Raw genomic sequence first — 27,997 nt, 5'->3', positions numbered from 1 at the left:
TCCAACCCATGGCCTTGTGCACATGACACACACTCTTCTATTGAGCTATATTCCCAGCTGGATAGCATATTTTATATCAAGGTTAATGTGTCTTTTCCAGGAATTTAGCCTGATTCAAAGGGAAACCATAAGCTTTCAATTTTAGCACATTTGCAAGAGTCCATATTCAGTAAGGGTAGGCTGGCCATGGCGGTCGACTCTACCATTCTAAAAGGCATTGCCATGTGTTTTGTGTCTCCGTGATACCGGTAGGGGAAGAAACCGAGAACTGATGCGATTCATGTAATAAAAACTCACAATTAAAACAAAAAGAGTTTCTCGGGAGGGAAGGGTGGGAATGGAATCGGGAAACAGAGACTGGGTTAGAGAGTAGAGCTGGCCAGTGTGATCATGGAAGTGCCTCAAAGAGGACTGTTTGAAAACGAAGACCTCTAATACTGTGTGTGAGCTGACCAGTGAGACCCGGCTGCCTCGCTTCCCTCCACCTGCAATGCAGTTTGTCCGACATGTCAGCCTGTACGCTAGGGGAAAGCAGGGGCCAAGGGGATGCCAGTTACATCTCAGGCAAGGTCACCAAGTGAGAAGACCACTGGAAGAAACGCAGGGAGGAGCACAATGATGGAGTAAGAGGAGGCTCGGGGAGATCCTCCTCCAAGAAATCCCCAAATGCCAGAAAGGGGTAAATGATCGTTTCCCGCCGAAGTCCAGACTTGCGAGGATTAAATATTAAAGAGGAGTCACCAGTACCCAGACAGTTGGCCAATGACTCACAAGTTCTCCATGGCGCTCTGTAAGGACTCCCGCAGATTTCGTTCACTAAATTCATTATAGTTGTCCAGCAACCTGAGTCTCAAGCAAGTCAGCTGCCCTGGAGCGCTCGCATCTGAACTGAGCTCTTCTAGACCAATGCATTTGAAACATAGCAAACGGATGAGCACAAGCTGGAAATACCAAGGTGAATCTTCTGTCTACATATTTGAGTTATAAAAGAGTCTGGAATTAAGAAAAAAAAACCTCACATGGCACAGTTTCCATGAAGATGTCTCCCCGCTCTTTGTGGGGGAGAACGGCAGCTTGAATTAATTGGCCTCTGTGGTTGCTTCTCTTTCATCTCCAGCCACGGAAGAAAGATAACCACGGGGCTGTAGCGATTATCGTCATCAGGGCGATTTGCTAAAGGTAAACCTTAGCTGGTGGAGTCCTAGGCTTCTGTAAACATTCTGTCGGTCTGCACATTTTGCAGGCAACCTTTAAGGAAATAGCAGCTTGTCTAATAGGCTTCTCTGGGTGAGCGCTGTCCTTGGAGGTGCCGGCTCCAGCCTTTAATCCCCCTTTCATTTAAGCTGATGCCGCTAATATTTTTTCAGTTATCCATCATGTGGTCAGCGCAACCTGTCCTGTGGACATTTGAAAGCTCTGGTGAGGGCCGCCAATGGTCTTCTCTCCCTGGAATCACACCATTGGCTGAGCTAGGTGAGAGGCTGGGTAGAAAGAAAAGGACTTTGCTGGAACCCTGTCTCAAAAAAAAAAAAAAAACAAATGAAACAAAACAAAGCAAAACAAAACAAAAAGGACTCTGCTGGTGGAAGTGTTTATTTCAAAGAAATCAGTGTTTGCCAGCTTCTTAATTTCTAGCTATATGTAAGCTAAAAAAATGTTGGGACCGTCATTCTAAAGAAATCATTAAAACTAATTATCTATATCTATTGGTAAGAATTTCACAAAGCCAGGCATGATGGCACAGACCTCTAATCCTAGCTCTGGGGAAGGAGGTGGCAGGGACAGGCAGAGGCAGGGGGATCTCTGCGAGTTTGAGGCCAGCTTGATCTGCACAGTGAGTTCCAGGACAACAAGGTCTACAGTGAGAGACCCTGTCTCAAAAAATGGGGGGGGCACTCCAAACATAACACACGTGTATGAAGTCTGACTTAACAGTTTTCAAGAGAACATTTGTTTGCATACAAAGCACACAGTATCCTTCCTCTTCCCTTCCATGTCAAAGCTGTTAGTCATTACACAGCCCTACACCATTAATGATAGATCCACCATCTAACCCAACCCACAGAAAGACCTAGAATGTTTGCCACAATGGCAAAATTAGTTATTAAATAATTAACTCTGCCCAGCTAGGCAGCAGCTAGAGAGAGCATCTTTCAAGAGCTCACGCCTTCTCCTGGCATGTCCGGTCCTCCTGGACACATTTATTATGAACTTCAACAAGGGCACCCATCCTGCTCCTGGGCTGAACAGGACCCCGAGGCCTGGGGCCATCATCCCAGCTCTAACTAGGAGGTTCTGTGTATGGCCTGACTCTGGGGTTCACATCTACACTTCAAATAATAGGCCACGAGCTGCTTCTATGCACCGGTTGGTGTTCTATGTGTCTTTCGTATACATCTCCGCCTTTAATTCTCACTGTAGCTTGTGAATGAGACAGGGACAACATTGGTCCATATGGTAAGTGAAGATTTGAGGCCAGCAAGCCTGCAATACGCAAAGCATCTATGGAGATGAAACCAGAATGGGAGCCTGACCGCCATCCTGATTGGCCTGCTTGGGTCCAACTGAACCCCATGGTGTCTTAGGCCTTTCTCTGATCTGCGCTGCTCCTTGTCCCTGTGGTTAGGAATTTCTCTAAATCCTATTCTCCTAAGGTTTTCTTTTCTGTGGTTCTTTCGAAAAAAAAAATTTGTCCTGTGAAACTCATACTTCAGTGGGACAAATGTGGTTTTTAGGAAAAGGCATGAATCTATATGAAGGGGTTTGGAGTTTGGAGAACACATGAGACAAAAAAAAAAAAAAAAAANCCTTCATCTGCCATAAGGTGGCATGAATAAAGAAAAGAATCCCCCCCCTCCCGGACAATGAGGACTACTGAGAACTCAAAAACAATGGCAATGGGTTTTTGATTCTACTGCATGTACTGGCTTTGTGGGAGCCTAGGCAGTTTGAATGCTCACCTTACTAGACCTGGATGGAGGTGGGTGGTCCTTGGACTTCCCACAAGGCAGGGAACCCTGATTGCTCTTTGGGCTGACGAGGGAGGGGGACTTGATTGGGGGAGGGGGAGGGAAATGGGAGGTGGTGGTGGGGAAGAGACAGAAATCTTTAATAAATAAATAAATAATACAAAAAAGGAAGAAAGAAAGAAAGAAAGAAAGAAAGAAAGAAAGAAAGAAAGAAAGAAAGAAAGAAAGAAAGAAAGAAAGAAAGAAGTCCCCCTCGGTGGCAGGTGGGAGAGCTGTGGGGTGGGTAAGCTGGCCCTGAGGTCCAGAGAGCAGGAGAGCGGGCCCACCCCTTGCTCCTTGCTATGTATGGCGAACTTGCCAGGGCAGTGGTGGGGAGCTCACGCTGTTGTTGAGGATGAGGGAGAGCTGGTGGGCTGACCAACCCTGCAACCACGTAGGCCCAGAACCAGGGTTGTCTCCTTAGATTTCAGGCTGAGAGATAACCATTGTATGCAGCCGGGCTTGAGCCTGTTTCTGAGGACTGGGGCAGCCCCACATTCCACCCCAGTGACTGGTGTGCTCCGTGAAAACCGGCTGAGATTAGAAGCAGGAATCTCTCCAGGACGGATGAAAGGAACACAAGGCGGTAGATGCTTCCTGACATCTATCCAGACTTACCTTCATCTTTGCCTTGACAGTTGGGCAAGGTTTTTGGCAAACATAGTCCTGTACAAACATGCAAAACAACCAAGGTTGCTAAGAAGAGAAAGAAGAAATTATGGGTGAGTCATGCTGTTTGCCACACGGGATGAAGAAGGCAAGAGAGAGTGGTATGGATATCGGGAAGATCATGTGGGTTGATAAGCACAACACGTGTGCCCTGCCCCGAGGGGCACACCTAAAACTGTGTATTGCATGTAAATCTTAACCATTATAAATATAGAGGATGTAGATTTCTGTGTGATATTTGTTTGACCCAGTGGGGAACACTTAAAGTTGCACATTGCCATTGGAATTCTTAATTTGATCAGAAAGTGAAGACGCACAAGGGTATACTCAATTGGAAAGGTAAACAACAAAGGACCATGGGTCCTAAGCTCTAGACTTCAATGTGGGAGCTTTAATCAGGTAGAAAGCCACGGGTATTAACGGTCTGTTGTGAGGACAGAGCCCAAATGGTCAACGAAGAAATCAAACACTTCTGACTTTTCAGCACATTATTTTAACAAGTGGACATTTCTGCTTATTTTGTATTAGTTTACTTTAAATTTTATTGTTAAATTAATGATGCAAATGAGAAACATCATCGATGTGGGATTCCCCTCTGTGTGCTGTGAATGTTTTATTACCATTGATTAATCAAGAAGGTGCTTTGGCCTATGGCAGTGCAGATTGGAGCTAGGCAGGAAAACCAAACTGAATGCAGGGAGAAAGAGGGCACAGTCAGGCAGATGCCATGTAGCTGCCAAAGGAGAAAGACGCAGGAACCTTGCTGATAGGCCACAGCCTCATGGTGATACTTAGATTAATAGGAATGGGTTAATTTAAGATGTAAGAGATAGCTAGAAATACGCCTGAGCCATTGGCCAAACGTTGCAATTAATTTAGTTTTTGTGTGATTATGTGTGTCTGGTAAGCTGGGAAATTAAAGCATAGTCTCCTTTTACACATCACATACTAAAACTGACCATCTTCAAAGACTACGGTTAAACTATGCTAACATATGGTTAGCATCATCATTCAAGATGGAAGCCATGGCATTTCACATTGGATTTTACCCTTTTTCTATCAAATATACTTAGATACACTTATCCACCACCAAAATTGAAAAATTCACAACAGAGTTGAAACTAGAAAAGCAATCAGCTTTGAATCCCTTTTCCTAAGTCATGTTTGTTCTTTGGCAAGTGGGTGTTTCTTGAGCTGGGTTCTATTAAACCTTCATACTTTCTGTTTATTAGAGATGGTGACTCACTATGAAGCCCAAGCTAGCCTTCTTGCCTTGACTAGAAAATGCCTGCCTCAGTTTCCCAGTGCCAAGATGATGGGTATATCCCTACTTCCCAGCTAGAATGTGATCTCTCTGTGTGTCTTTCTGTCTCTCTCTCTCTCTCTCTCTCTCTCTCTCTCGCTCTCGCTCTCGCTCTCGCTCTCGCTCTCGCTCTCGCTCTCGCTCTCGCTCTCGCTCTCTCTGCCTAAGGTTAGATATAATTTCAATTTGGCTGTCACAAGCATTTTAAAGTGCCCAGTCATGCACCATGGAGGATGTTGTAACGTCAGACACCACCACCACCCACTTCCAGAACTTTTTCATCTTCCCAAATTGGAGTTTTGTGCCCATTAAACACTAATTCCATGTTCTCCCTCCTGCAGCTGCTGGCAGCCAGTAGCCTTCTTCCCATCTCTGTACTTTGTTTTCGAGACCAATTTATTACAGTTTTTAACTGTGATATTTCATAATCTTAGCATCTGAGAAGCAAAGTCGTGAGTAGAAGGGTTTTTGAGTTGAGGTAAGGCTTGCACTTACTTTTCAAATGCCTAAATCATATGTTTTATTCATTTCATATAAAATTTCAACCATTTTTTTTAGAATTAAGGTGCTTATCTTATTGTTAATGAATCTGTGACACTTCTGAGTTTATTTTTAATGACTCTGGGAACAGATACATTGAAGTACTATTTAAAGGGCAGGTGGGCGGGCCTTTGGTGAAGAGGTTTAATCCCAGGATTTGGGAGGCAGAAGCAATAGAATAGAGTTTGAGGCCAGCCTGGTTTACATACTGAGTTTCAGAACAGGGAGATGGTCTAAAAAGCCAAACCAAAACAAACAGAAAAGTGGATGCATTTAAAATACTACATCAACCATTTGTGATAAATAGGGTATATTAAAATTTGTCAGTGCAGGATTCTGGTCTAAATAGCAGCATAAAATATATGCTTTTTAGTTTGTTTGGTTGGATGTTGTTGTTGTTGTTGTTAGAGGAAGCATTTCACACTTTCAAGAGTGAGTTGCTCTGTGGGTCCTCCCCACCCCATTAAAGCCCAGTGTGTTAAGAGACAAGACAGCATAAAGGATATGGGCTCTCCTCACTCAGCTAATGCTGCTCAGAGTTCTGAAACAAAAATAGTTGTGAGGAACTGATAGTCAATGTCGTATTCTCAGCCATGTAAATAAACCTTAACCCGAGAAGGTCTGGTTTCCCAGAGCCCTAGTAAATAGACGTTTTAACAGCAATCTCATGTAAAGTAGCCATGTGCTTGTAATTATCCAAACATTGTAGATCCCCTGTGTGGAATTTCACATCTTTATTGCTTCTATTTTAATGTTTACAAAGTTGGTAGTAATTTCTCAGACTAAATCTGATCCTAAACAGGAAAGATAACTTCCTATGTATTTGTAATTTTTCGATGCAAGATTTGGCAAGAATCAAACCATTCCTAGAACTTAGTCACTTTGACTTTCCTAAGAACCCTGCATGCTCATTTGAGAAGGTGCTCCATCTACCCGACTCAAGTATCCCCATACCTATTAGCCAGCGGCAATGTGGTTTTAATCTAGAATATTTGGACAGACATAAAACATGTTGAATCATTACAGAAAGAGAGTGTTGCCACAAATTCACAGGGAAATACAGTAAAACTCCCTGTGTCAAACAAATTTAGCCTTTTACAGAAGTTAGTTACCAAAAAGCCACATTTTAAGAGGACAAGGAAAACTAGATCAATGATAAGAATTTTAGATGTAATTTCAGAGCAAAAGTATAAAGATCAAGGGTGGCTAAAGTTAACAGAGAACGATTAGGTATTTAAAAAAAAAAAAAAAACAAAATACTTGGCTACCTAACTATTATTACTGTGCTTGCATCGGTGTGGATTCACGCTCATTGCTCAATCTGATCTTTGATTTTATGTATGGATTGCACTGAGCGGTTTCATTACGGCATCCCTATATGTGCTCCTGATGTATTTTGATTTCCTGTGCACAAAGGACTGAGGACATACATTTTTTTTCTCCTCCATCAGGGTTGACAAAGCTTGTTAGGAATTGTTTAAACTTTATTTTTTGGACTACCATAGTAAAGTGGGAATGTTTTGAGTTTCAATAGCCAAGAAGTGGCTGAGCTCAATCTTTTGAGTCGCTCCATTTCCATCACAGAGCATAGGAGACACCTGTTTTCCACTCCCCNCCCCCCCCCCCCCCCCCCCCGCCTTCAAGTTCAAAGCCGACCTGACCACAGCTGCCTCTCAAGTGCTGGGAGTAAATGTGTGCCACTACCATCCAGCCTCAGGAAGTGCTCTTAATTGCTGAGTCATTTCTCAACTCTTTTCTACTTTTTCTTTCTTTTTTTGGGGGGGGGGAGGTTCGAGACAGGGTTTTGCTGTAGCTTTGGAGCTTGTCCTGGACCTCATTCTGTAGACCAAGTTGGCCTTGAACTCAAAGGGATCCCCCTGACTCTGCCTCCCGAGTGCTGGTAATAAAGGCGTGCACCACCTCCGCCTGGCTACTTTCTACTTTTTAAAGAGAACTTGTCTAAGATGGGATTTTATGAGAATGTCAAACAGAGTAAGGCAGAAATGTTCACACTCAAGAGAACACGGAGTCCCAGAACTGCCTGTTAATCCCAGTGCTCGGGAGCTCCGGGAACACAAAGGCATCCAGTTTTAAATCCACTGCCCTCTATGGCCATCTGAGTAATTACCTTCTTGTAATCCAGACTTACCCATATTAAATCTCATTTCTTTAGGGTCATTTACAGGATACTAACTCTAGCTAGGTTGACAGAAGTTTGTGATAGTAAAACATGAGTTCAGATCCTGCCAGAGAGTGTTTATATTTTAATCCTGTCTTTACGAGGGCGGTGCCTCAAGGAAGCGAGTCCATTCATGCAGTCATGGAGGGTTCCTTTCTACAGGGTAGGACTTACACTACCATACTAATAGGTCAGGTGCCTTTTAAAAACAAATTCCTTTCAAATAATACTTCAAAATATTAAATAATTAAAGGGAAGGGTGTTTTGGTTTGTTTTGGGTCAGGGTCTCATCATGTAGTCCTGGCTGGCTTGGAACTTGCTACATAGACTGGGCTGGCCTCAAATTCTCAGAGAAGCCTCTGCCTCTGCCTCCTTGAGTGCTGGGATTAGAAGCTTTTATCACCCTTGCCATCCCCACTGGGAAAAGGCTCTTTTCTTCACTTAAGAGAAAATTTTTTCCCTGGTTCAATGTGAAAAAAATCATTTAAGAACTGTAAGAGCACAAATTTAAGATGGGAATAAATGTGACAATTTCATCTGATTTTGATACTGTATTTCTGTGTGTATATATATTATATCTATATAATCTATTAATGTTGCCAAATTCTATGTACACTTTAAGTGTGATCTCCCAATCCTTTAAACAATGTCTTTAAAAGATATTAATTGGGGTCAGTAGTCCTTATCAAGCAGTCTTGCCTGTGAGTAGCAATTTTCCAAGCGACCACAGGGGGGCAGGAGACACCGTAGATGTCTGCAGGTGGTGCATATGCTGGTATGAAGGCTATCAGGACCAAGCCTTCACCAGAACCTCTTGGTCCATGCAGGTCAAAAAATCCTCACTGTTTCAAAATCTTCCTCCCAGAGGGAAGTGCCGAAGAAGTGACCAGAGAATCTAAGACTAGGCTGGAAACTCAAAATTCCACAGCAATATTTTAAAGACTCAGTGTATAATGAGGAAACCTAAAGGCAAAGCTGGCAAGTTTTCTCCTCACAGTGTTGCTATCACAACACACACACACGCACACATGCACACGTGCATACGCACATACACACACACACACACATGCACACGCACCAGGGAGGGGGCCTGGAGCAATGGCCTTACTGAAGCCTTGTTAACACCAGGTGAATTTCTGTTTAAAGTATGCTGGACGTAGGAGGTTTTAACTATAGGAAACGTTGTCTTAGGAGTCTGAATGGCTTGGCTCCTGGTTCTATTTCTGACTTGCCTGTGATCTCCAGCCCTTGGTGTTGATTTGTCTCACCTGTGAAATGAGCACCATGGCCTTTTTGGCAAAACTTTCTTCACACAGATCCAAGGCTGGTAACAATGAAAGAGAGTAACATCCGCCCTGGGGTAATCCTGCCCACAGGAGCCCACCCATGTCCTTTGTGGTCCCTGTCTTTTGCCTTTCCCCATGGACTGTCTAGTCATTTGAAAAGCTGTAAGCCACAGGCAATGGGATTTCTGTCTTGCATTACCTTGCGTCCTGTTTGCTGGTTACTCGCAGTGGCGGTGCTGTGGGCAAAATGAGTGGAGATGCAGGCTGCCTTCACAGGCAAGAAACATGGTTACTAAACAAGAAGCTTCTCATGGCTCGTCATTCGCAGACCCTGCAGTACTAGAAAAGAAAATAGTGACCCCATAAAGCACAAGTGGTCATTTCCCAGAGGGAAAGGATGCAGACAAACCCCAGGAGGATGCCATCCACTGTCCTGGATGTCACTTCATGGTCAGGGTGCAGGAGCAAGGGGCAATGCTGACCAACAGGCAGCATAAGCACCCAGGGGTGCAGCTGGACGGAAGGAAAGATGCAGAGAGGGGAAGAGGAAGGAAGGAGATGCGTTTGGTATTTATGTTAAGTGCCAAGGATACCCTCTCTGGATAACAGTGCGCTGACAAGGATGTGTGCACCAAAAATGAAGGCGCATGAGCAGCCAGGTCGTTTTGAGAGTGGCTAAATATCTGCCTAATATTGTTTAAAATTTCTGTTCCACTCCTGTCATGCCCTTAAGCTGGTATATGATAATACATCATCTGAATCTCAGCAAGAGGAAGGATGGGGCTAAAGTAAGCACCTTCTCACCCAAGACAGACAGGCATGAGCTGACTAACCCTAGCCGACATACAATGGGTTGGCTAGCAAGAGGAAAGCAGCCTTTCTCAAAAGTCTAGCAATGACCCGTACAGACTCTGGAGCAGTGTGATCTTGGGCCTCAGTTTCCCTGCCTGTAAAATAGAGACAACACAGCCTCTATCTCAGGCTTGTTATGAAGATGAAGCGAAAACTGTCTGCAAACATCATGGAGCCATACCTGGCGCAAAGGTTCCCTGTGGACGTTTTGCCATATTGAGGCGTGGCGGCAGGTGTCCAGGGTGAGAGGCATGTCTCTGACCTTAAGGAAGTCGGAATAAAGTGAGGGGAAAGCAGAACTGCCCCCCCTTGCTTTCAGGCCTTCAGGATCCCAAAGAAGGGTGGAGGGGAAGGCAAGGTGGCAGGACTGGGCCGAGAACCCACAGAGAAACAGCCACCTCAGATCAAACCAGAACACAAAGTGGCCAAGTCACTCCTCCCTGGGTCTACCCTTGGCTGAGTGGCCTTGGAAAATTCACTTATCTTTGAGTCTTTTTCTTTCTTTCCTCATTTTTAAATCCCTGGAAGTGGGATGATTTGCAGCGGGACGTTTAAGGCTGGTGTTTGAGCACCCCATAGGGACTACGGACAACTTCTGTCCAGAGTGCTGTGTGAGAGAAGCAGCCCTGAGCTGCCAAGTGTAGCAGCGTCCAGGCTCCGGGAACCGGCGGGGCGGTGGGCGGGGAAGACACTGGGAATCTGGGGACAGATAAAGGAAACTCGTGATGGGGTGAGGCTGAACTGAAAAGAAACAGATTGGGGTTGAGCTGCGAAGGGAGGGGTCTGGTGGGGGAAGAGAGGGTGGGAAACAGAGACTTGGGAGGCCACAAGAAGAAACACAGGCAGGCCAGCGACGTTGTGGGGGGCAGGGGGGAAGAGGTATCTAATAGGAATGATGAGAAGGAACTTGAGGAAGAAGGAAGTCCTGGAAACAGCAGGAAAACGGAAGGGGAAGTACGGGTCCAGAAGAAGAGGGAAGCAAGCTCCCAGGGGGCCCCGAGAAGCCGGGGATCACAGGAAAGAGAAAAGCAGCAGCTGCACCAGACGTTGGGGTCTGCAAGAGAAGAGGCTGGGGCCTGCAGGGGAGCGAGCATCTCCGAGCACCGCTCCAAACTCTGAAGACTGGTGGCCTTTGCCTGACCTCCAAGGTCGGGAATAGACGCGGGGCGTTGTGGAAGGCGGCACCCTATCGAGAGAATGGGGCTGTGAAGGATTGGCCCCTGCGCCTGCCCTCCCGGGCTCAAGGTTGAGCCCTTGGCTGTGCTAACGCCGACTTGGGGGTTGAAGTTGAAGCGGAGCGGAGAAGGTACCACTACTGCGAGCCAGCGCGCAGCCGGCGGCAGAAGCACCAGCTCCGAGCCAGCTCTGGCCACTGCCACTACAGCTTCCCGTGTTCCCGGGTCCCCGGGCCGCTGACTCCCAGGAAAGTACAGGCAGCTGGCGGGAATGGCGTGCGGCGGGGCAGCGTTGCGGAGGGTGGGCTTCCCCGCCCTTGCCAGACGGCCCCTGGTGTTGCGTGCGGGCTCTGGCTCTCCAGCCGAGGGACAGCGGTGCTTGGTCCCCGCTCTCCCTGCCAGCGCTCCCGACTCCGCCGGGCGCTCGCTGGGAGCAGCTCGCACGCCTTCCGAGGGGGCGCTGCGCCACGCCGTCGCCCCAGCCCACCACCGCCCCCTACTCCACACCTCCTGCCCGCTCTACCCGCCGCCCTCCCCCTCCCCGCCGTGCCGCTCTCCCTCCTTTCTTCCCCCCCCCTCCCGGCGAGGGGCGGGAGGGGGCGTGGCAGGGCCTCGGTTTGTGTAGCTGCTGCCCGGCTCCCCGCACTCGGAGTCTGCAGGAGGAACGCGGCCTCCGCCGCTGTCCAGCTGCTCTGTGCCTTTCGCGCCCGGCGCCGCCGCCTCCGCCGCCGCTGCCGCTGTCGCCGCTGCCTCTCCGGGAAACTCAGTCACTGGCTCACCATGGACTCTCCTAGGGTCCTGCTCTTGGCGATCTTCCTCATCAGCTTCTTCTGGGATTTGCCGGGTTTCCAACAGGCTTCCATCTCCTCGTCCTCCTCCACCGAACTGGACTCCACCAAGGGCGTGAGGAGCGGCAAAGAAGGGAAGATGCCGAGGACACCACAAGAGAGTGCGGAGGGACAGACGCCCCAGGAGCACCAGCCGAGGCAGAGCGAACTCAGGCTGCGGCCGCCTGCACAGTCTCAGGGGCAGGAGCCTCCGGGCAGGGTCCCGCGCGTGGTGCCCCACGAGTACATGCTGTCAATCTACAGGACTTACTCCATTGCCGAGAAGTTGGGCATCAATGCCAGTTTTTTCCAGTCTTCCAAGTCAGCTAATACGATCACTAGCTTTGTAGACAGAGGACTGGGTAAGTGGCAAAGAAAGCGCCGGACTCCTCTCCCGCTGGAGCTCCTCAGCCAGAGCGCTGCCCGGGCTCTGGCAAGAGGCTGCTTTTGTGAATTCCCAACCCATTTTGGACACCTCCCCTTTTTTTTATTTTCGCAAGTCCAAAATTCCGAGTGCAGCTGCGGATTTGCTCCAGTCTGCAGTCCTCCCCTTACGCTCTCACTTTTCTCCTTTTCCATCCGTGTTTTCTCGTCTGTTGCCGATAGCAGCGTGGTGGTTGCTGGTCTGGTAGCTAGAGGAGGAAGGGTAGAGGGAGGGAACTGGTGGGCAAATGATGGGAGATGGAGAAGGGGCAGAGAAAGGACTGAGGGACCGAGTGGTAAAAACCCATGAGGGATGCTGGCCCTAGGGCATCTGTGAGGGCGTTAGAAAGCGTGGAGCCTCCTGTCTCCCAAGGAAAAGCGCGGCAGAGTCCAGGGAGCGGGGGAGTCTAGGACCAGTGACAGGCAGTGCCTTAATCCAGCAATCCTGCGAGTTCTTCTGGAGCCCTGTGCAGGTTGTGAGGGACATCAGTCCCATAGGCATCTAGTCCCTTCTGGCACCGTTTTTTTTTTTTTTTTCCTGTCATTTTTTTTCTTTTTCTTCTTCCTGTAGTATCGCGCACCTGATCGTTCTTAAGCCGCAGTCCACCGGACTGGCACAACCAGGGACCGCTGAAAGCGTGGGGTTCTTGGGGCTTAGGGTACCACAGGAGTCCACGGATCCACCTTTCTCAGACAGACTTCACTCTGCTCTTCTCTCTAAGCGTCTGGGGACCCAACCCTCACCCCCTGCGCCAGACTGGATGCACAGGTCTATAGGCTTCCGAACTTCCCCCTCTTGCTCTCCTCACTGATCCACCACGTGGCCAATGTCTTCTGATTAAACCTCAGATATTGGGGAAAGTTCCACAGGCTTCTAGAGAAGAAAACGTAATTCAGAAAAAGCAGGAAGGGAGGGGTGGACAGAGGGGGAAGGTACCTAGAAGGTAAGAGGCGCTAAGAGATTTAGGCAGTCCTTGCTTGTCATACCCCCAGGCTCAGCTTCGCCTGTTCCTAAACCCGCAGGCTAAGGTTCAGTGAAAGTATCCAGAATCTCAAGAGCTCCAGAATTGGGCAGCTACATCTATCCGCCTTGATGATCCTCACATTCTCGAACCTTTCCAGAGTGGGCTAATGTCCCCCTCGCCCACCTGCCCCAAGCCTGACTCGGTCTCCAGTCACCAGCCGTCCCTGGAAGCTGCTTTCCTTCTCAGCCAAAATTCTAGTCCCTGCCAGGTATGCAGCTGCAATCCGAGGTCAGCGGGTTATGAGCTGCTGAAAGGACTCGACGGCACATTAACGCCGCCGTATTTTATGACGATTTTAGGGATAATAAAGTCACCTTTACGAAAACACGTGGCTTCTTCGTGTTGCTGCTACAAGGTCTTGTACCTGGATTCTCCAGCTCAACGCCAATGCCTTCCTACCTCTGCTGGAGCGCAATTTCTCCCCCAGCAACGTCTCAGTAAACCTCCTAGTGTTTCTAAGAGGAGAGGCGATGGAAGGTCCCAGAATACTGTTCTAAGGGAAGAAATCCTAGAGGCCTAGGCTAGCAGGAGACTGGGTACTTTCTTCTTTTCCTGGGAAGTGACAAGGTCTTCTCTCCTACCCCAGGCAGGCACTCTTATTGGTTCACTAGTTCCTGAAAGTTGGCACAAGACCAAGGGACAGTGGAGGCTGTTCCCAGGTATCTATAGAGGACCTTGGAATTTCGGAAAGCAGGAACGGCTGTCTCTCGGGCCCTTAGACCTGCACGATTCGAGCACTCTTCAGCCCTTGATTGCCCCCAGGTACCCACACACCCTGGCACCGTGCTGGGAGCCCTCAGGCTCCTCCAGCACCAAATGGGCAATAGGGAGTAAAGGAACACTGTTCCCTGGCCATCGGACGCCGCGAGGTCAGCAGGATTGTGGGTTTAACCTCAGAATGCATGCACAGGGCTGTCAGAGGTCCCTAGTTAGGTGCACCAAGACCCACCGTGAGGGTAGCTGTGAAGGCTTTCTCTCCTCGTCCTCTGAGCTTGAAGGAAACTGTGTGGGGACTGCGAGGGCACTTGGAAGGCTGTGCTGCCTGTGGCGGGTGTAAAGGAGCTGGGGGGCGGGCAGAGAGGGATTGGAGGGGTGCGCGGAGGAGGGGCTGGATTGCTGGCTGCAGCCCCAGCTTGATAAAGGGAAAACCTCACTTTCCCTCTCACTGATTTTGATTTGATGTGTCACCGGCGGTGACCTCGGGTTGGACCTTCCGGGGCTTGCTTAGCCTTGGGCCCCTGATTGGAGTGTTTCAACTCAGCGATCTAATTGAGGGTTCATGTCATAACACATCAAACGGTGTCTAGTCTCCCGTGATGGAAGGGACCCACTAACCGCGCATCCCGGGCTTCTGGTGAAGACTTCCGCTCCTCTCGCGCGCGCGGGGGTTCTTAACGTGCCAAACTCTTCGGCATCCCCTCCCCCAACCCCCAAGTGGGTAGGCAAAAAGAAAAGGGCCAGCCAGGAGAGGAGCTGGTCGTGCTCACTTGGCGCCTTGCCTAGAGGAGGTTTAAATCGCCACAGAGTAGTAGGCTGGGATCCGAGGAGCCAGGGTCCCTCGAGGGGAGGAGCCTCGAAGTGGGCTCATAAGCTCCGAGAGAAGAGAGAGAGAGAGAGAGAGAGAGAGAGAGAGAGAGAGAGAGAGAGAGAGAGAGAGACTCCTACAGAATTGGTTAAAGGTCTCGTTACCGGAGAACTTAAAAGTTAAACCTGAAGCTGGTGTTTGAGTTTGGGAGGGCAGTAACAAGCCCCGCGCCAAGTGAGCAAAGAGAGCGATGGTTCCACAGAAACACCGGGGCCTCCTCTACTGACCCAGTGCTCCTCCCTGTTCCATTAATCCCAAGACGGCCTTATTGAAAGCTTTGAAAACGCCCGGGAATGGTAAATAGCAGTAGCCACGATAGGTTGACCTTTCAGTGTGGGCCAAGTCCTATGCTAAAAGCTATAACGTGAAAGAACTCATTTAATTCTCGGCTACCGTTTCTGCGTTGCTTTAGAGGTGAACTAGAGAAATGGAGTTGCTCACGGTCACACAACTGATTAGACATGAGACTGGGGTCAGAATGTAGGCGCTGAATGCTAACGCAGGACACTATATGGATAGGGTAAGGGCAAGGAGCTTTCTAGGAACCGTGATGAGATACAGTAGTAAAAGACAAATAAAAGCAGGATTTTCTTTCCGGCTTAATCTTCTTCCGTAGTACTTAAAGGTCCAATGAGGAGTTCTCAGGGAACATTCCAGGCAGGGGTTTGAATATGTATTGTGCCTGGCTTTCTCTTGTATTTATTGAGTAGAAGCGCAAACTACGGGCCATACCTCAAAGTTTATTTTAGAGAAGTGGAGAAGAGAGGTGCATCTGTGTGTTTGGTGGGGAGCTGAGACCACAGGGGTCAGGATGGACCAGGTTAGGCTTCATGAAACCACAAAGACCAGCAGTCCCAGGGTCCTGGGGTTTGGTCAAGGCAGACAACTAGAACTGAGGAGAGAAGGTGGAGACTGGGGGGAGAGAGAGAGCCTTCCATGCAATTGCTTGGTAAGTGCCAGCTAAAAAAAGAAAGAAAAAAAAAAAGACTCAAGGATTCAAAGATGAGGAAAGGGAACAAAGTGAGTCTAGGAATGCATCTATAAGCTAGGTTTCCCAGAGACTGTGAATTGAGAACAGTTGGTAGTGGTGTGCGTGCTGTTGTTCCAAGCCTGCTCACAGAAAGAAGACAGCAAAGAGCAGGTAACACCCAAGAGGAGATAGAAGGGTCTTTAGGGGCTGGATACCTTTATAGGTGAGTCCAGGAGTGGCTGCTTCGGGTTGCTTACTAGTTTGTGTGGTTATCTTCAGTTCAAAGATTACAAGGAAGCAGGGGTGTGCTAGGCACAGACAGACTTCAGAGAGAGAGGGGCATGCTAGGGGGGCATGCTAGGGGGCATGCTAGGGGGGCATGCTAGGGGGGCATGCTAGGGGGGCATGCTAGGGGGCATGCTAGGGGGGCATGCTAGAGCTTCGTTGCATCCTGCTGTTTGCCTGCTATATTGTGTTGATGCAGAACCATTGCAGAACCGTGGGTTTCTGCATGCAGTAATCAACACAGCAGCGCTAGCACGTTTGCCTGGACCCTGTTGTCGTTGGCAAACGGAAAATGAAATATAAGCAGGGAAGTATTTTAATGGGGACGGAGGGAATTCGCAACTGTTAATTATTTGGTGACCTTGTATTCGATTTGTTTGAGTCCCTTATAAAAACACTAATTCATACCAGACGGCCAAGTGAGGAAGCTGGGCAGAAGGTTCCAATCTAGGCTTTATTTCCCCGGAAAGAGAGAGAAACAGCCTTGGAGAGAGTTTGCTAAGCGTGCAAGTGTGTGAGTCTGAGGGGTGCCAGCTGAGGACCAGGCACAGGGCTGGCTTTGTGGTTCATACTGAAGGATCTTCCCTAACAGGATTAACCCAGAGGCCCTGGGGAAAGCCCTGGGAAAGACAAGGGAGTCTTAAACTCCAAAGTTTGTCTTCCTCTTTAGGTTGTAATGATTCAGGTACATTTAAGGTCACAAACTAAGCCATAGGCTTGTACTCAGCACCGTTACTGTCTTCGGATACTTAGGGGCCACCAAGATGAAAACGCACGATGCTAAAAGGGCCTAGCATCTGTGTGGCTAGTGTGCAGGTTGTAGGAGGATTTTTGGCGCGAAAGGCTTGCCTGCCGGCATCAAAGGTAACCCTCCTTTCTGGAGCCTTGAGGCTTTGGAGCTTTTGCCCAGGGTAAAATGGCTGGTGGGGGAGGGGAAGAAAAACGTGCTCAGAAGCCTTCTTCGTTTCCGCACGTTAAGTAAAACAAAATTCCTCCGAGCCACGGACCCTGTCTGTAGGTTTTGTGGACTGCTCCTTTCCTAAATGGATCAGAATCCGAAAGCCATCCTTTCTGCCCAGAACACCTGTCCCTGGATCCTCTGAGAGTCGGGAACGCCGGTCTTGCTTTGAAAGGAAGCTTAGTGCCATCCGTTTCCCCCACCAGGAGTTCTGGGGTGAAAGCACACCTCTTCCATAGTAGGCCTTCTAAGGGATGAGTGTTGCGGGGGGCGGGGCATGATAGAAATTTGGCAGATACAGGAAGTTTTGCTTCCTGACAGACCGCCGCTTGCACCAAATGACCTTGGGCAATCCAAACCACTCCTGGGCGTTTACAAGTATGATAAAAGGTATTAGTTTGCTGGCCCCTTTGCTATTGAATAACTTGACACCAGCTATCATTTTGTGGGATCACTGAAGAAAATGGAGTCGGAGATCTTTTGGTATGAAAAGCGGAAGTGAGGACCCACCGCAGAGACCCTTTGACACTCCCCGTCTAAACTCTGTACGTTTTTAAAGTTCAGTTTGGGTTTAAACATTGCCTTCTGATTACTAGAATAGCTCCCAGTTGTCCAGATGGGTCCATTGGTATTGCTCAGGTTGGAGAGTCAGTTCGACTTTCCGGAGAGGGAGGGCGGGAGTTTAAAAGGCGATTGGATGCTGCCTGGTGGGGAGAAGCTTTGGGCTGTACAGTTAGAGGCTGGCGTCTGGGGCGGGGCAAGGCTTAAGGACCCCAGTGGGCAGTACAAGAGCAGAGAAAGGCGGGCCAGCAGCACCAGTTGGAGCCCGCTGAGAATGAGGATAGGGACAGGAGACTGAACATGGCAAGAAGAAGCTGTGCTCATGGTTTGCCTCTAAGGGAGCTAGGTTGTCCAGTTGCTGTCCGTTTCCCAGTAGACTGGAGCTTGAAAGCTCCGTGGGGAGGAAACCTGGAAAAGAAAAGAAAGAAAAAAAAAAAAAAGCCCTGCTGGGGCTTGCAGCTGACACCAAGAATCTCATTTTGCTACATTGTTGAAAGGTAGAGCAAAATTAGCGACTTGTTGCAATCCAGAGACTGAACATCGCTGCCCAGCACTGAGGCTTAGGAACTGGGAATTAGAACCTGAAAGTCTGCGCACCATCCTGGACCTCTTTGAACCTTGGCTTTAACCTGCAACTACAGGGTTAGTTGGGAAGAAAAACTGCATAGAACATCCATTTATCTTTCTTCTTTTGAGCAGAAGCCCAAAATTCTAGGACATATTTTCAGTTCCAGATTCTACCAGGAGTTTACGACTCCTGCAAACCCCCATTACTCCCTCTTACCAGGAGATGTGGTGTCATTTCTTCAGGGCGTTTTGTGGGTTCACTCCTTCACATGTGGGAAAAGCCTCCTCCAACAAGCCGACTTTGTTCTGGTCCTCAGAAAGGAGTTACATCTTGGGTTTCTGAGGCACGGGTTGCCCCTACAGCTCACAGAGGAGGAGTGGGGGCTGGGAGGGTTGTCTGAAAACCCATTAGATTGGTTTTGATCTGCTGTGTGTGCTTAAATTAAGACCTGAGCTGCTGTGGTTGGGAGCCCAGAGCAAGGCAGGTGAAAGACAAAAGCCAGGGTAAGTGTCCTTGATCTTGGTTAGTCAAGTCTATGACCAGAAGAGTTTTTAGCCACTCATCTCCCAAGTGTATGTTTCATTTGTCAAGACAAAACCAAGCTTTGATTGCCTATACTCAGTGCTCTGAAGGGGGCTGGTTCTTGTCCTTCTCTGCCCAGAAATGAACAAGACTGAGTTTGGAGTTAGCACATTGTAAATCTGGGCTGAGGATCAACGGCTCAGTTTCAGTCAGGTAAGAGAAGGCTCCCCTTCTGAGGTTCACAGTTTCCTACTGAAACAGATCTTGGTACCAGCATTGGACGTTCTCTATAGGCTCCAGGCAGGTGACCAGACCATTAGCCAGGGACCCTACCTGACCCAGGTACATGTGAGAAAAACAACAACAACATCAACATAAATCCACCATACAAAAAGAGACTTCAGGAATGGGTCCCAGATCATTCTGGGGATTGGAAGGGAAAAAAAAAATTGAAACACAGGGCAAGTTGAACTCTAGAAGTTGGGCCAGTTAGAGTGTGAACGGTATATATATACTGATACAGTCTAGTGATTCACAGAGTCGGCATGCCACCATCAGGGCTGCAACCCAGGTGTTCATGTCTATGCCCCCTTCCCTCAACATGGGAGTCATTTTGTTTGTCTGTTTGTTTTCAGGTACACATAGGCAGTATCCTTATCTTACCACCCATGACTGTTCTGGGACAGAATAGACTTCACAACTTGTACCAAAGAGAGGAAAAAGCAGTCATCTCAAGGCTACACTTGCAAGAAGAGGGATTCAGATTCCATTATAGATGGTTGTGAGCCATCATGTGGTTGCTAGGAACTGAACTCAGGACAACTGGAAGAGCAGCCAGTGCTCTTAACTGCTGAGCCCCCAAAACATTTTCTTAATGAGAATGTTTAGCAAAGGGCCAGGGTTTGCAAGGATGGGATCACAACTGCTCAGGGGGTAACTGTATCTAGACCCAGCTTAGATCACCTCCACAGGCCTGCACACACCATAGGGAGGGACTTCTTGACTCCACCTGGAAGAATCTAGTTTGACAGATTCTGACACTTCAGGTTGGTGCTGGATCTGATACCCCTCAGAAGTGACTCCATCACAGCCATGAAAACTGAGCTTGGATGTTTCCCATCTTATAGAGAAAAGCACAATGCATCCTGGGGGAAATTGTAGCCTAGTCAAGTATGGATCACATTGAAAACCAAAAGTAAATGGTGGCAGGCTTTCCCTTCTCTCTCCTTCCTCGTAGCCATGTAGAGGAGTGTGTCCTAAGAACTGGAGGTTTCTCTTGGAACTAGTGTGATCTGTTACAAGCTGCAAGATGTTAAACTAAGTCTTGGTGTTCTGAAGTTTATCCTTGCAAATGAATATAAAATGCAGCAGAGCGAATACTTGTGAAGGGGTCTGAGAGGCCATCAAAGTTCTGAGTGCCATGAGCCCTGCACAAAGGCAGTGTCCGGTTAGCAATCAAAACTGCTTCCGGGTCTGCAATAAGCTGGGGGCCGAGGAGGAGGCTTAGTCTGGAAGAGTTCTGGAATATTCTTTGCAAAGATGGGCAATTGATTATCTGTGCACTCCAGGACCTAATCCTACTTAGATGTGTGATTGGGAAAGGCCACAGAGTACGAATCTTCTGAGCTGTAGACCAGCTACAGGTTCTGTGCCTCTCAAAGACACAGAAGACACTGTCAGGCAGATGGAGGAGGTTGCTGAGCCTGACCAGCATCCATCCAAAGTGCTGGTTCATTTAGAAGATGAGAAGCCAGTGTGCGAAGGGCCTACGGGTCCTTTTAGAATCACACTTTCACTCATGGCTCTGGTCACTGGCAGGAACAAATCCAATTTCAGTTCTCAAGAGGGACTTAAGCTGTCTGAGGTACCAGCGATGTCTTGGGAAGACATAGTTTTGATCCCTTCCTCTCTACAAGTTTCAGTGTCTTAGCAATGTTATGAGGGTTGATTGGGAGGCAGCCCCTTAGGGAGAAACAGCTGTGGGTACTGGTCGAGTGTGCTGCCTGGTAATCTAAGCTCAGGCTGCTCCATCTTTTCCTTTCCATTTAAGCATCTGTCTTTGGAGTCTTTCATCCATTTCCTTTGCCTACCTTAGCCTTGTGCACTTGCCTAAGAAAGTCTGTTCCCATAATTGCTCCCCATCCTGCCTTTTTTTTTTTTTTAAAATTAAAAGCCTTGTCTTCTTATATTGATTCTGACTGAAATATATTTTTGATTAACATCTTCCTTCTATTTTAATTTTTAAAACTTCTGTACTAAGAGCTCTTGATAATGTAACCACATTACTACTAAGGGGAATTCTACTCTAGACTGGACTACAGCGGATACCTTGTCACAGACACCCCACATGGGAAGTGCCAGGATGAGCTTTGCCTGTTTTATTGTATTTTTGCCAATTTGCTACTTGTGAAGGATTTCCTTCGGATACATCTGACTCTTCTTCCTCCTCCCCTTCCTTCTCTTTTCTACTCATCTTCTGGAGAAAAATGAAAGGACCAACAGCAACAATCTCTGCATTGTATCTAGAAAGCTTTATGCATTTGATATTCTAGAACACAGAGTTGGCTGAAGTGAGAGCTGAATTGTTGCAAATTAGTTTGCTGCAAATGGAAGCATCTTGTTGTAAGGAGGGGGCCACTTGTTCATCATGGCCATCCAGAACTGAAATAATTACACAGAGACTTAATTATTTAAATCACTGCTTGGCCCACTAGCTCTAGTTTCTTTTTGGCTAACTCTTATACATTAATTTAACCCATTTCTATTAATCTGTGCATCACCATTAGGTTTTGGCCCACCAGCAAAGTTTCAGCACATCTGTCTCCAGCAGCGGCTCCATGGCTTTTCCATGACTCCACCCTCTTCCCCCAGCATTCAGCTTAGTCTTCCCCACCCAACTCCGTTCTACCCTATCACGGGCTCAAGACAGTTTCTTTATTCATTAACCAATGGTATTCACAGAATACAGAGGGGAATCCCACATAAGCTTCTTGTGGTGAATTACTGATCATTTTCCAATTTAGAGACTAAAGCAGAGAATTCTTTTTATGAGAGAAAGTGCCATAGACTTAGAAACCAACAGTGCACATTTATGCAAGGAATGCGATTATCTGATGACATCACCCATACATCTGATACATATGCGTGTAGGTGCCCCGAGGCCAGAGGCACTGCGTGTCCCTGGAGCTGTAATTCCAGGTGGTTATAATCTGCCAGCATCTAGGTGGTGACTTTTAAGTATTCAGGTAGCACCCCTCCAATCATGAGGTATGTAGTAAGAGGCTACTTGTTTGTTCTCATCTGCTCAGCCCCAAAATAATCACACAGAAAGCATATTATTTGCAATGCTGCTTGGCCAATAGCTTAAGCGTATTTCTGGATAACTCATATCTTAAATTAACCCACCTCCATTAATCTGTGTATCGCCACTGAGGCTGTGGCTTATCGGGTAAAGTTCTGGCATCTGTCTCCAGCAGGGCTACGTGGCTTCTCCTCACTCCGCCTTCTTGCTCCCAGCATTCAGTTTAGTTTTCCCTGCCTAGCTCTACTCTGCCCTATCACAGGCCAAGGCAGTTTCTTTATTCATTAACTAATAAAAACAACACATAGACGGAGGACCTCCTACATCCGAGGTAGACTAGTACAGGAAGAAAGGGGAACAGACAGAGTCTGAAGGTGACCTTTGTGTTCCTTCCTGAGTCCTAGAATAGACTTTATAGGATAGTTTAGTAAGGCAGGTCACCAGACAAGGCTGAAGAATCTAAAGAGTTTTCAGGTCTCTGTTTTGGCTCAGTTGTGCAGACTAACCATTTATTAGCTAATCCTTAGAAACAATAAAATGGTAACAAAAGAAGGCTGTCCTCTCCATGTTTCAAAAGAGAGAAAGAAAAGGCCACTATTCTCTGTGCCTGCCTGTGTTCTCTAGCCAGCGACCAAGTGTATCAAACTATGAACACACAAACGGAAATGATTTCCCAAGGGAGGTCAGGTTTTATTTCCAGCAAGCTCTACAAACAGATTGATCTGTAACCCCTTCCCTTTAGCCCCTAACCATTCTTGGTTGCTTCTAGAATTCTGTATTTGGCACACAGTACCAATGGGACTCACGGCCAAACGCTCAAGCTTTGGAATTCAGTAGATCTAAGTGTTGCCCCCTACTTCATTACTTAATTTAGAAAATCGATCCCCCCCAAGTCTTATTTTTTTTTCCACCATAGAAATGGGAGCAGTATTTACTTACCCTATCAATTTGTGTATGGGAAGCAAGGTCTGAACAGTGTTAGCCCTCACAGTGTGTAGCTGGAGCGGCGTGTGTCTGCAGTGTGTCTTTCTCATTCCAGACTGAGCAGGGCAGTGAAGCCCAGAGTGACAAGTACAGAAATCTGGGTAGTGGCTAAGCACCATTGTAGGACACAGCTTTCTAGGAAGAAAAAGAACATGTGTTGATTCCCCGCTGGTTGGCTTGATGGTCTTGGCTTCCATAAATCAACTTCAGCAGCTTTCCCCCTTTCCTCCTCCCTAACCCTTCTCAAAGCGCTCTCTCTCTCTCTCTCTCTCTCTCTCTCTCTCTCTCTGGTGGAGGCCGGTGCCTCAGAGGCAGCCAGCCAGCAGTTAGCCCAGAGTGGCGGCTTGGTGTGGCTCAGGTTCCAGAGCCAGCATCCTTGGGGTATGTGTCCCCAGGTTACATCTGGACAGGCAGTCAGGGCTGGGCTGGACTGGGTCATACTTTTTCTATTGAAACGGATGCAAACTTTACTAGCTTCTGGGGAGAGCGGGGGGCTTTGGGGATTCTTGGATTTGCTGGGCTGTAAACATTCTATGGGAAAGCGGCCCAGGAGGATCCGCTTAGCTTTCCGCCTTGCACATTGAAGTGATGTTGGCTGCATGCACAGATGTGTCAAGAAAGGAATCCAATTTTCCCTTCCTTCGAAAGAATTTGCCTTGGAATTTAAAGTCCGCCTGTCTGTGTGTATCACAAATGTCTTTCTCTTACTTGTAACCAAGGAATGAATCTTTGGGATTCATTGCAAAACAGAATATCGGATGGGATGGTGGGGAAAGGGGTGGGGCCTTCTGTGGCCTGGGACTGATTGGATGGTGGGGAAAAGGGGTGGGGCCTGCTGTGGCCTGGACTAGGTATCCCTGGCTGAGGCCTGCTCTTTCCAGGAATGCCTATTTCCCATGTACCAAAGATCTCCAGGGATGTAAGTCTGACGTGCTAGTCCGTGCATCATTCCGTCCCCACGCTTTATCTGTTGGAAGAAAGGAAGAAAAAGATTGGAAAAGAAAGGAAGAAGTTGACACAGGAACTCTTCCTTCTGTCTCCATCCTGCCTGGCCTAAATGCCCCAGCAACACTGCCTAGAGGGTAGGAATCCGACCATGGCCTAGCAGGTTTGTAGAATGACTGTGCCTGTAAATCACTTGTGAATCTAAAGGAAACAGTTTCACAACTAAGCACACAAAAGCTTCACGCTTGGGTCCTGTCCTTAGATACTGATTCAATTTGATAAGCAGACACCGACACCTGAGAGGCAAATTGAAAACCACTGCTTTACAACTTTTTTTTTTTTTTTTTTGAATTTTCGAGACAGGGTTTCTCCATATGCTTTACAACTTTTGCACCTATTGACCTGTGTGTACTCTAAGTCCAGCGCCTGGGGCTCTGGGTCTGTGGTATGGAAGGACTTGCTACCGTCTTCGTTTCTGTGGACTGATGAAGGGTGTCTGGCCGTTGGGAAAGACAGACCCTGTGACAAGCATAGAGGGGATAATTGTAAATGATTTCAACTGCCAGAAAGATGATAAGCCAAGGCCCTGCCACAGTGGCCCAGGAAGGAAGGCTGCTTTGGGTAGAGTGGTCTGGGGTAGCCCACTGGAAGAGGTAATATCTGAGCATCAATGATTAGAGTCCATGCACAGTAGGGCTGGGGGAGGGCAGCCCAGACTTGCCACCACAAGGACATATTATTGGTTACACAGCCCGTTAAGGGGGAGCCCAGGGAAGCTGCCTTGACGGGGAGTACAGACTTTTGTCCCAGGCAGCAGCTGAGCTGAGGTGGGGGTCCAGTCTGGGTCTGGTTCCTCCCCAAGCAGTGTATGTATGGTCCAGGCAGTGAGTCTGGAGGTGGTTGGGCAGCCGAACTGGACTCCCTAGCTGCCTGCCTCCTCCTTCCCTCTTCCTCTTGGGAACTGCGGAAGAGCACCGGGCTGATATCCTGGTAAGTGAAACTGACTGTAATTTTTTTTTAATCTCGCAGACGATCTCTCGCACACTCCTCTCCAGAGACAGAAGTATTTGTTTGATGTGTCCACGCTCTCAGACAAAGAAGAGCTGGTGGGCGCAGAGCTGAGGCTTTATCGCCAGGCGCCCCTAGCGCCCTCGGGGCTACCAGCCCGACCGCTGCACTTGCAGCTCTTTCCCTGTCTGTCCCCTCTGCTGTTGGACACCAGGACCCTGGATCGTCAGGAACCAACTCAGACCGGCTGGGAAGTCTTCGACGTGTGGCAGGGCCTGCGCCTTCAGACATGGAAGCAGCTGTGCTTGGAGTTGAGGGCAGCCTGGGGTGAGCTGGACGCTGGGAATACCGAGGCACGAGCGAGTGGTCCCCAGCAGCCACCGCCTCCGGACCTGCGGAGTCTGGGCTTCGGACGGAGGATGCGGCCGCCCCAAGAGCGCGCCCTGCTCGTGGTGTTCACCAGATCCCAGCGCAAGAATCTGTTCGCCGAGATGCGCGAGCAGCTGGGCTCTGCCGAGGCGGCGGGAACCGAGGGGTCATGGCCAGCGCCCTCGGGTGCCCCAGACGCCGGGCCTTGGCTGCCCTCGCCCGGCCGCCGGCGGCGACGCACCGCTTTCGCCAGCCGCCACGGCAAGCGACACGGCAAGAAGTCCAGGCTGCGCTGCAGCAGAAAGCCCCTGCACGTGAATTTCAAGGAATTAGGCTGGGACGACTGGATTATCGCGCCCCTAGAGTACGAGGCCTATCACTGCGAGGGCGTGTGCGACTTCCCGCTGCGTTCGCACCTGGAGCCCACCAACCACGCCATCATCCAGACGCTGATGAACTCCATGGACCCGGGCTCCACCCCGCCCAGCTGCTGCGTTCCTACCAAATTGACTCCCATTAGCATCCTGTACATCGACGCAGGCAATAATGTGGTCTACAAGCAGTACGAGGACATGGTGGTGGAGTCCTGCGGCTGCAGGTAGCGGTGTCGTCCGCCGGAGCCAGGGACCATGGAGGGAGGCATGACTGCTGAGAGACGGAGCTGGAGCTGGCCTGAAGAGGCCACAAGTCGGGGACATCATAGAAGTAGGAGCAGTGGGAGAGGAGGCAGCCCAGCCCTCCCAGAATCTTCCACTCGCCAACCCAGAAGCAGCTAAGGGTTTTTTTTACACTTTGCCTGGCCACCCTGGAAAGACTAGACAAGGATTGTTTTCTTTTCCTTTTCTTTATTACTATGGCTTTGGGTTTTGTTGTGTCTCCTTGATTTTGATAGGAGATGGAAGGTGGAGGAGAGATGGGTATCTGTTCCCAAATATTCCGTGGAAGGGGGTGGGGACACGAGAGAAAGAACCAATCGCTTTTCTCCGCATCTCGGACTTGTTGCCTCTTCCTGTGAGAGAAAGTGGGGTCTTTGGGTCTTTCCAGCTACGTCATAGCTGACGCCCTTGACTTCTGCGCAGGAAGTATTAGGAGAGTTGGTTAAAGGAACAGGGAGTAGGGAGGGATCTTGCCCTTTGAGAGCCCCAGAGACCTGGGCCCAAGCTGCCGCCCTGCTCTCCCATGAGTTTATCAGCTCTGTCCTGGCCTCAGCCAGCACAGGGAACTGGGAGCTGCCACTGCTGTGGACTCAGGCCTCCGGATGCCTTTACCTTTGCTGGTGGGGAAAGGAGTTGGTATGGATGGAATGACAGGAATTAGTCCCTGTGGAACCCCGTGAAGGATAATGAGAAACCACAAGGCCCAGTTCTGACCCGGTGACAGGGAGGTGCAGTACCCAAGGCTCCAAGGAGCCCACCCCAAAAGATCTTCGTCTTGTCTGTTTCTCATTGATTTTCTTTAAACAGAATTTGTCAAAATTCCAGCACCTCCTTCTAAGGGAAACTTTTTTTTTTTTTTTTTAATGGCGAGGGGTGGGAACTCTGTAATTAAGGTAAGAAGGAAAGAGGAGGAAAGACCTAAGAAGCGGGCTCCATCAGGAGGGGAGATGATGGCCCCGGAGGAGGATGGAGATAAAGGGCCAGGCCCCAAGCAAGGGAAGGATGAAAGGGCCAGGAGCCTCTGCCTCTGAAGTTTCTAAAAATTAAGACCCCTCCCCTCTTTCTGACATTCCTGAGAGATTACCAGCCAGCAATAGCCCAGGGCTCCCCCTAGAGAATTGTTTTAGATTGTAATTACCAGTTAGGTGGTTTTTTTTTTTTTTCATAGTAATGAGATACTGTGAAGAGTCAAGGGTTACACTGAGCTTGGGGTGGAAACTGGGGTACAGGCCTCAAGGAAAGAAACCAGAAGGAAGCAGGAGATACCTGCTCCCAGGTAGTCAAGACCTCCTTCCTTCCCTCAGTCTGGACCAGGATTATTTTTTAAACATTACCCAGGTCTACCTTTGAGAAGTAGGTGGCCTCAGCCTTGTTTGTGGGATAGTTTAAATGGAGAAAGGTGTGTTAAAATTTGCCGAAGGTTTTGGGGTGCCCCGACTGGTTTGTTTTCTCCCTATCTGAATCCTGTTGCTTGTCTGGGTCAGAGATCTGCAGACTGTCGAGGAAAGGGTGGAAATGCTAATACGTGGTAATATAATGGAGAGAGAAGAGACAAGACTTGTCCAGGAGAACTGACTTAAATGCACATTTGCTTTGGATGCACTGTTGTTCTGTTGAGGCTGTATATATTTGTTTATTTAAGATGACTGCAGATGCCAAGAGAAGCCATGCAATCATCTTAATGTACAAAACGTTATATGCACTCAAATGTTATAAGTTCTAATATTTTTAAAGTTTATATTCGAGTTGTACAAAGTTAAGCATTAATCAGATATTTCATTCTTTCATAATGTTATCGTTTTCTTAAATATTATTATAAAAATTTAAATCTGTCTAACGGAGAGCTTTTCTTTTGGAACTGTCTACCTCACTATAATACAAAATTTGACAACACTAACGTTGCCAGAGGTCGATTGATATCCAAAACATTTTTATGAAATACTTCCTTAGATGATGCAGAATCTGGTTAATACCATCTTATTAAACTCATTTTCCCCT

At 48.3% G+C, this 27,997-nt stretch overlaps 1 protein-coding gene and 1 long non-coding RNA gene across 3 annotated transcripts; one reads left to right on the top strand and one right to left on the bottom strand.

The window, feature by feature from the left end:
- On the bottom strand, nucleotides 1-11,231 carry LOC126486748 (uncharacterized). Of its 2 annotated transcripts, XR_007588187.1 has the most exons (4): nucleotides 10,019-11,231; nucleotides 9,185-9,324; nucleotides 3,627-3,704; nucleotides 1-1,513 (listed from the first exon to the last, which is right to left on the bottom strand). It is a non-coding gene; the product is annotated as an uncharacterized lncRNA (long non-coding RNA). The 2 variants fall into 2 exon arrangements; XR_007588186.1 differs by having other exon boundaries at nucleotides 9,185-11,231.
- Nucleotides 11,101-27,997, top strand: Gdf6 (growth differentiation factor 6). The gene is made up of 2 exons (XM_050119183.1): nucleotides 11,101-12,201; nucleotides 24,996-27,997. Exons 1-2 carry the CDS (start codon nucleotides 11,793-11,795, stop codon nucleotides 25,943-25,945), a joined length of 1,359 nt encoding a protein of 452 aa, XP_049975140.1. The 5' UTR covers nucleotides 11,101-11,792; the 3' UTR covers nucleotides 25,946-27,997.

Source organism: Alexandromys fortis, unplaced genomic scaffold, assembly GCF_014885135.2.
Source record: "Alexandromys fortis isolate MF-2015 unplaced genomic scaffold, M_Fortis_MF-2015_v1.1 scaffold_18, whole genome shotgun sequence".
In the NCBI taxonomy this organism is placed as follows: domain Eukaryota; kingdom Metazoa; phylum Chordata; class Mammalia; order Rodentia; family Cricetidae; genus Alexandromys; species Alexandromys fortis.
This window is presented reverse-complemented; position numbering and strand designations above follow the sequence as displayed.

Excerpts from the sequence above, each read along its gene's own strand:
- Gdf6 (XM_050119183.1), top strand. The coding sequence starts at position 11,793 with ATGGACTCTCCTAGGGTCCTGCTCTTGGCGATCTTCCTCATCAGCTTC. Across the intron at positions 12,202-24,995 it reads CTTTGTAGACAGAGGACTGG|ACGATCTCTCGCACACTCCT; the intron begins GTAAGTGGCAAA and ends TTAATCTCGCAG.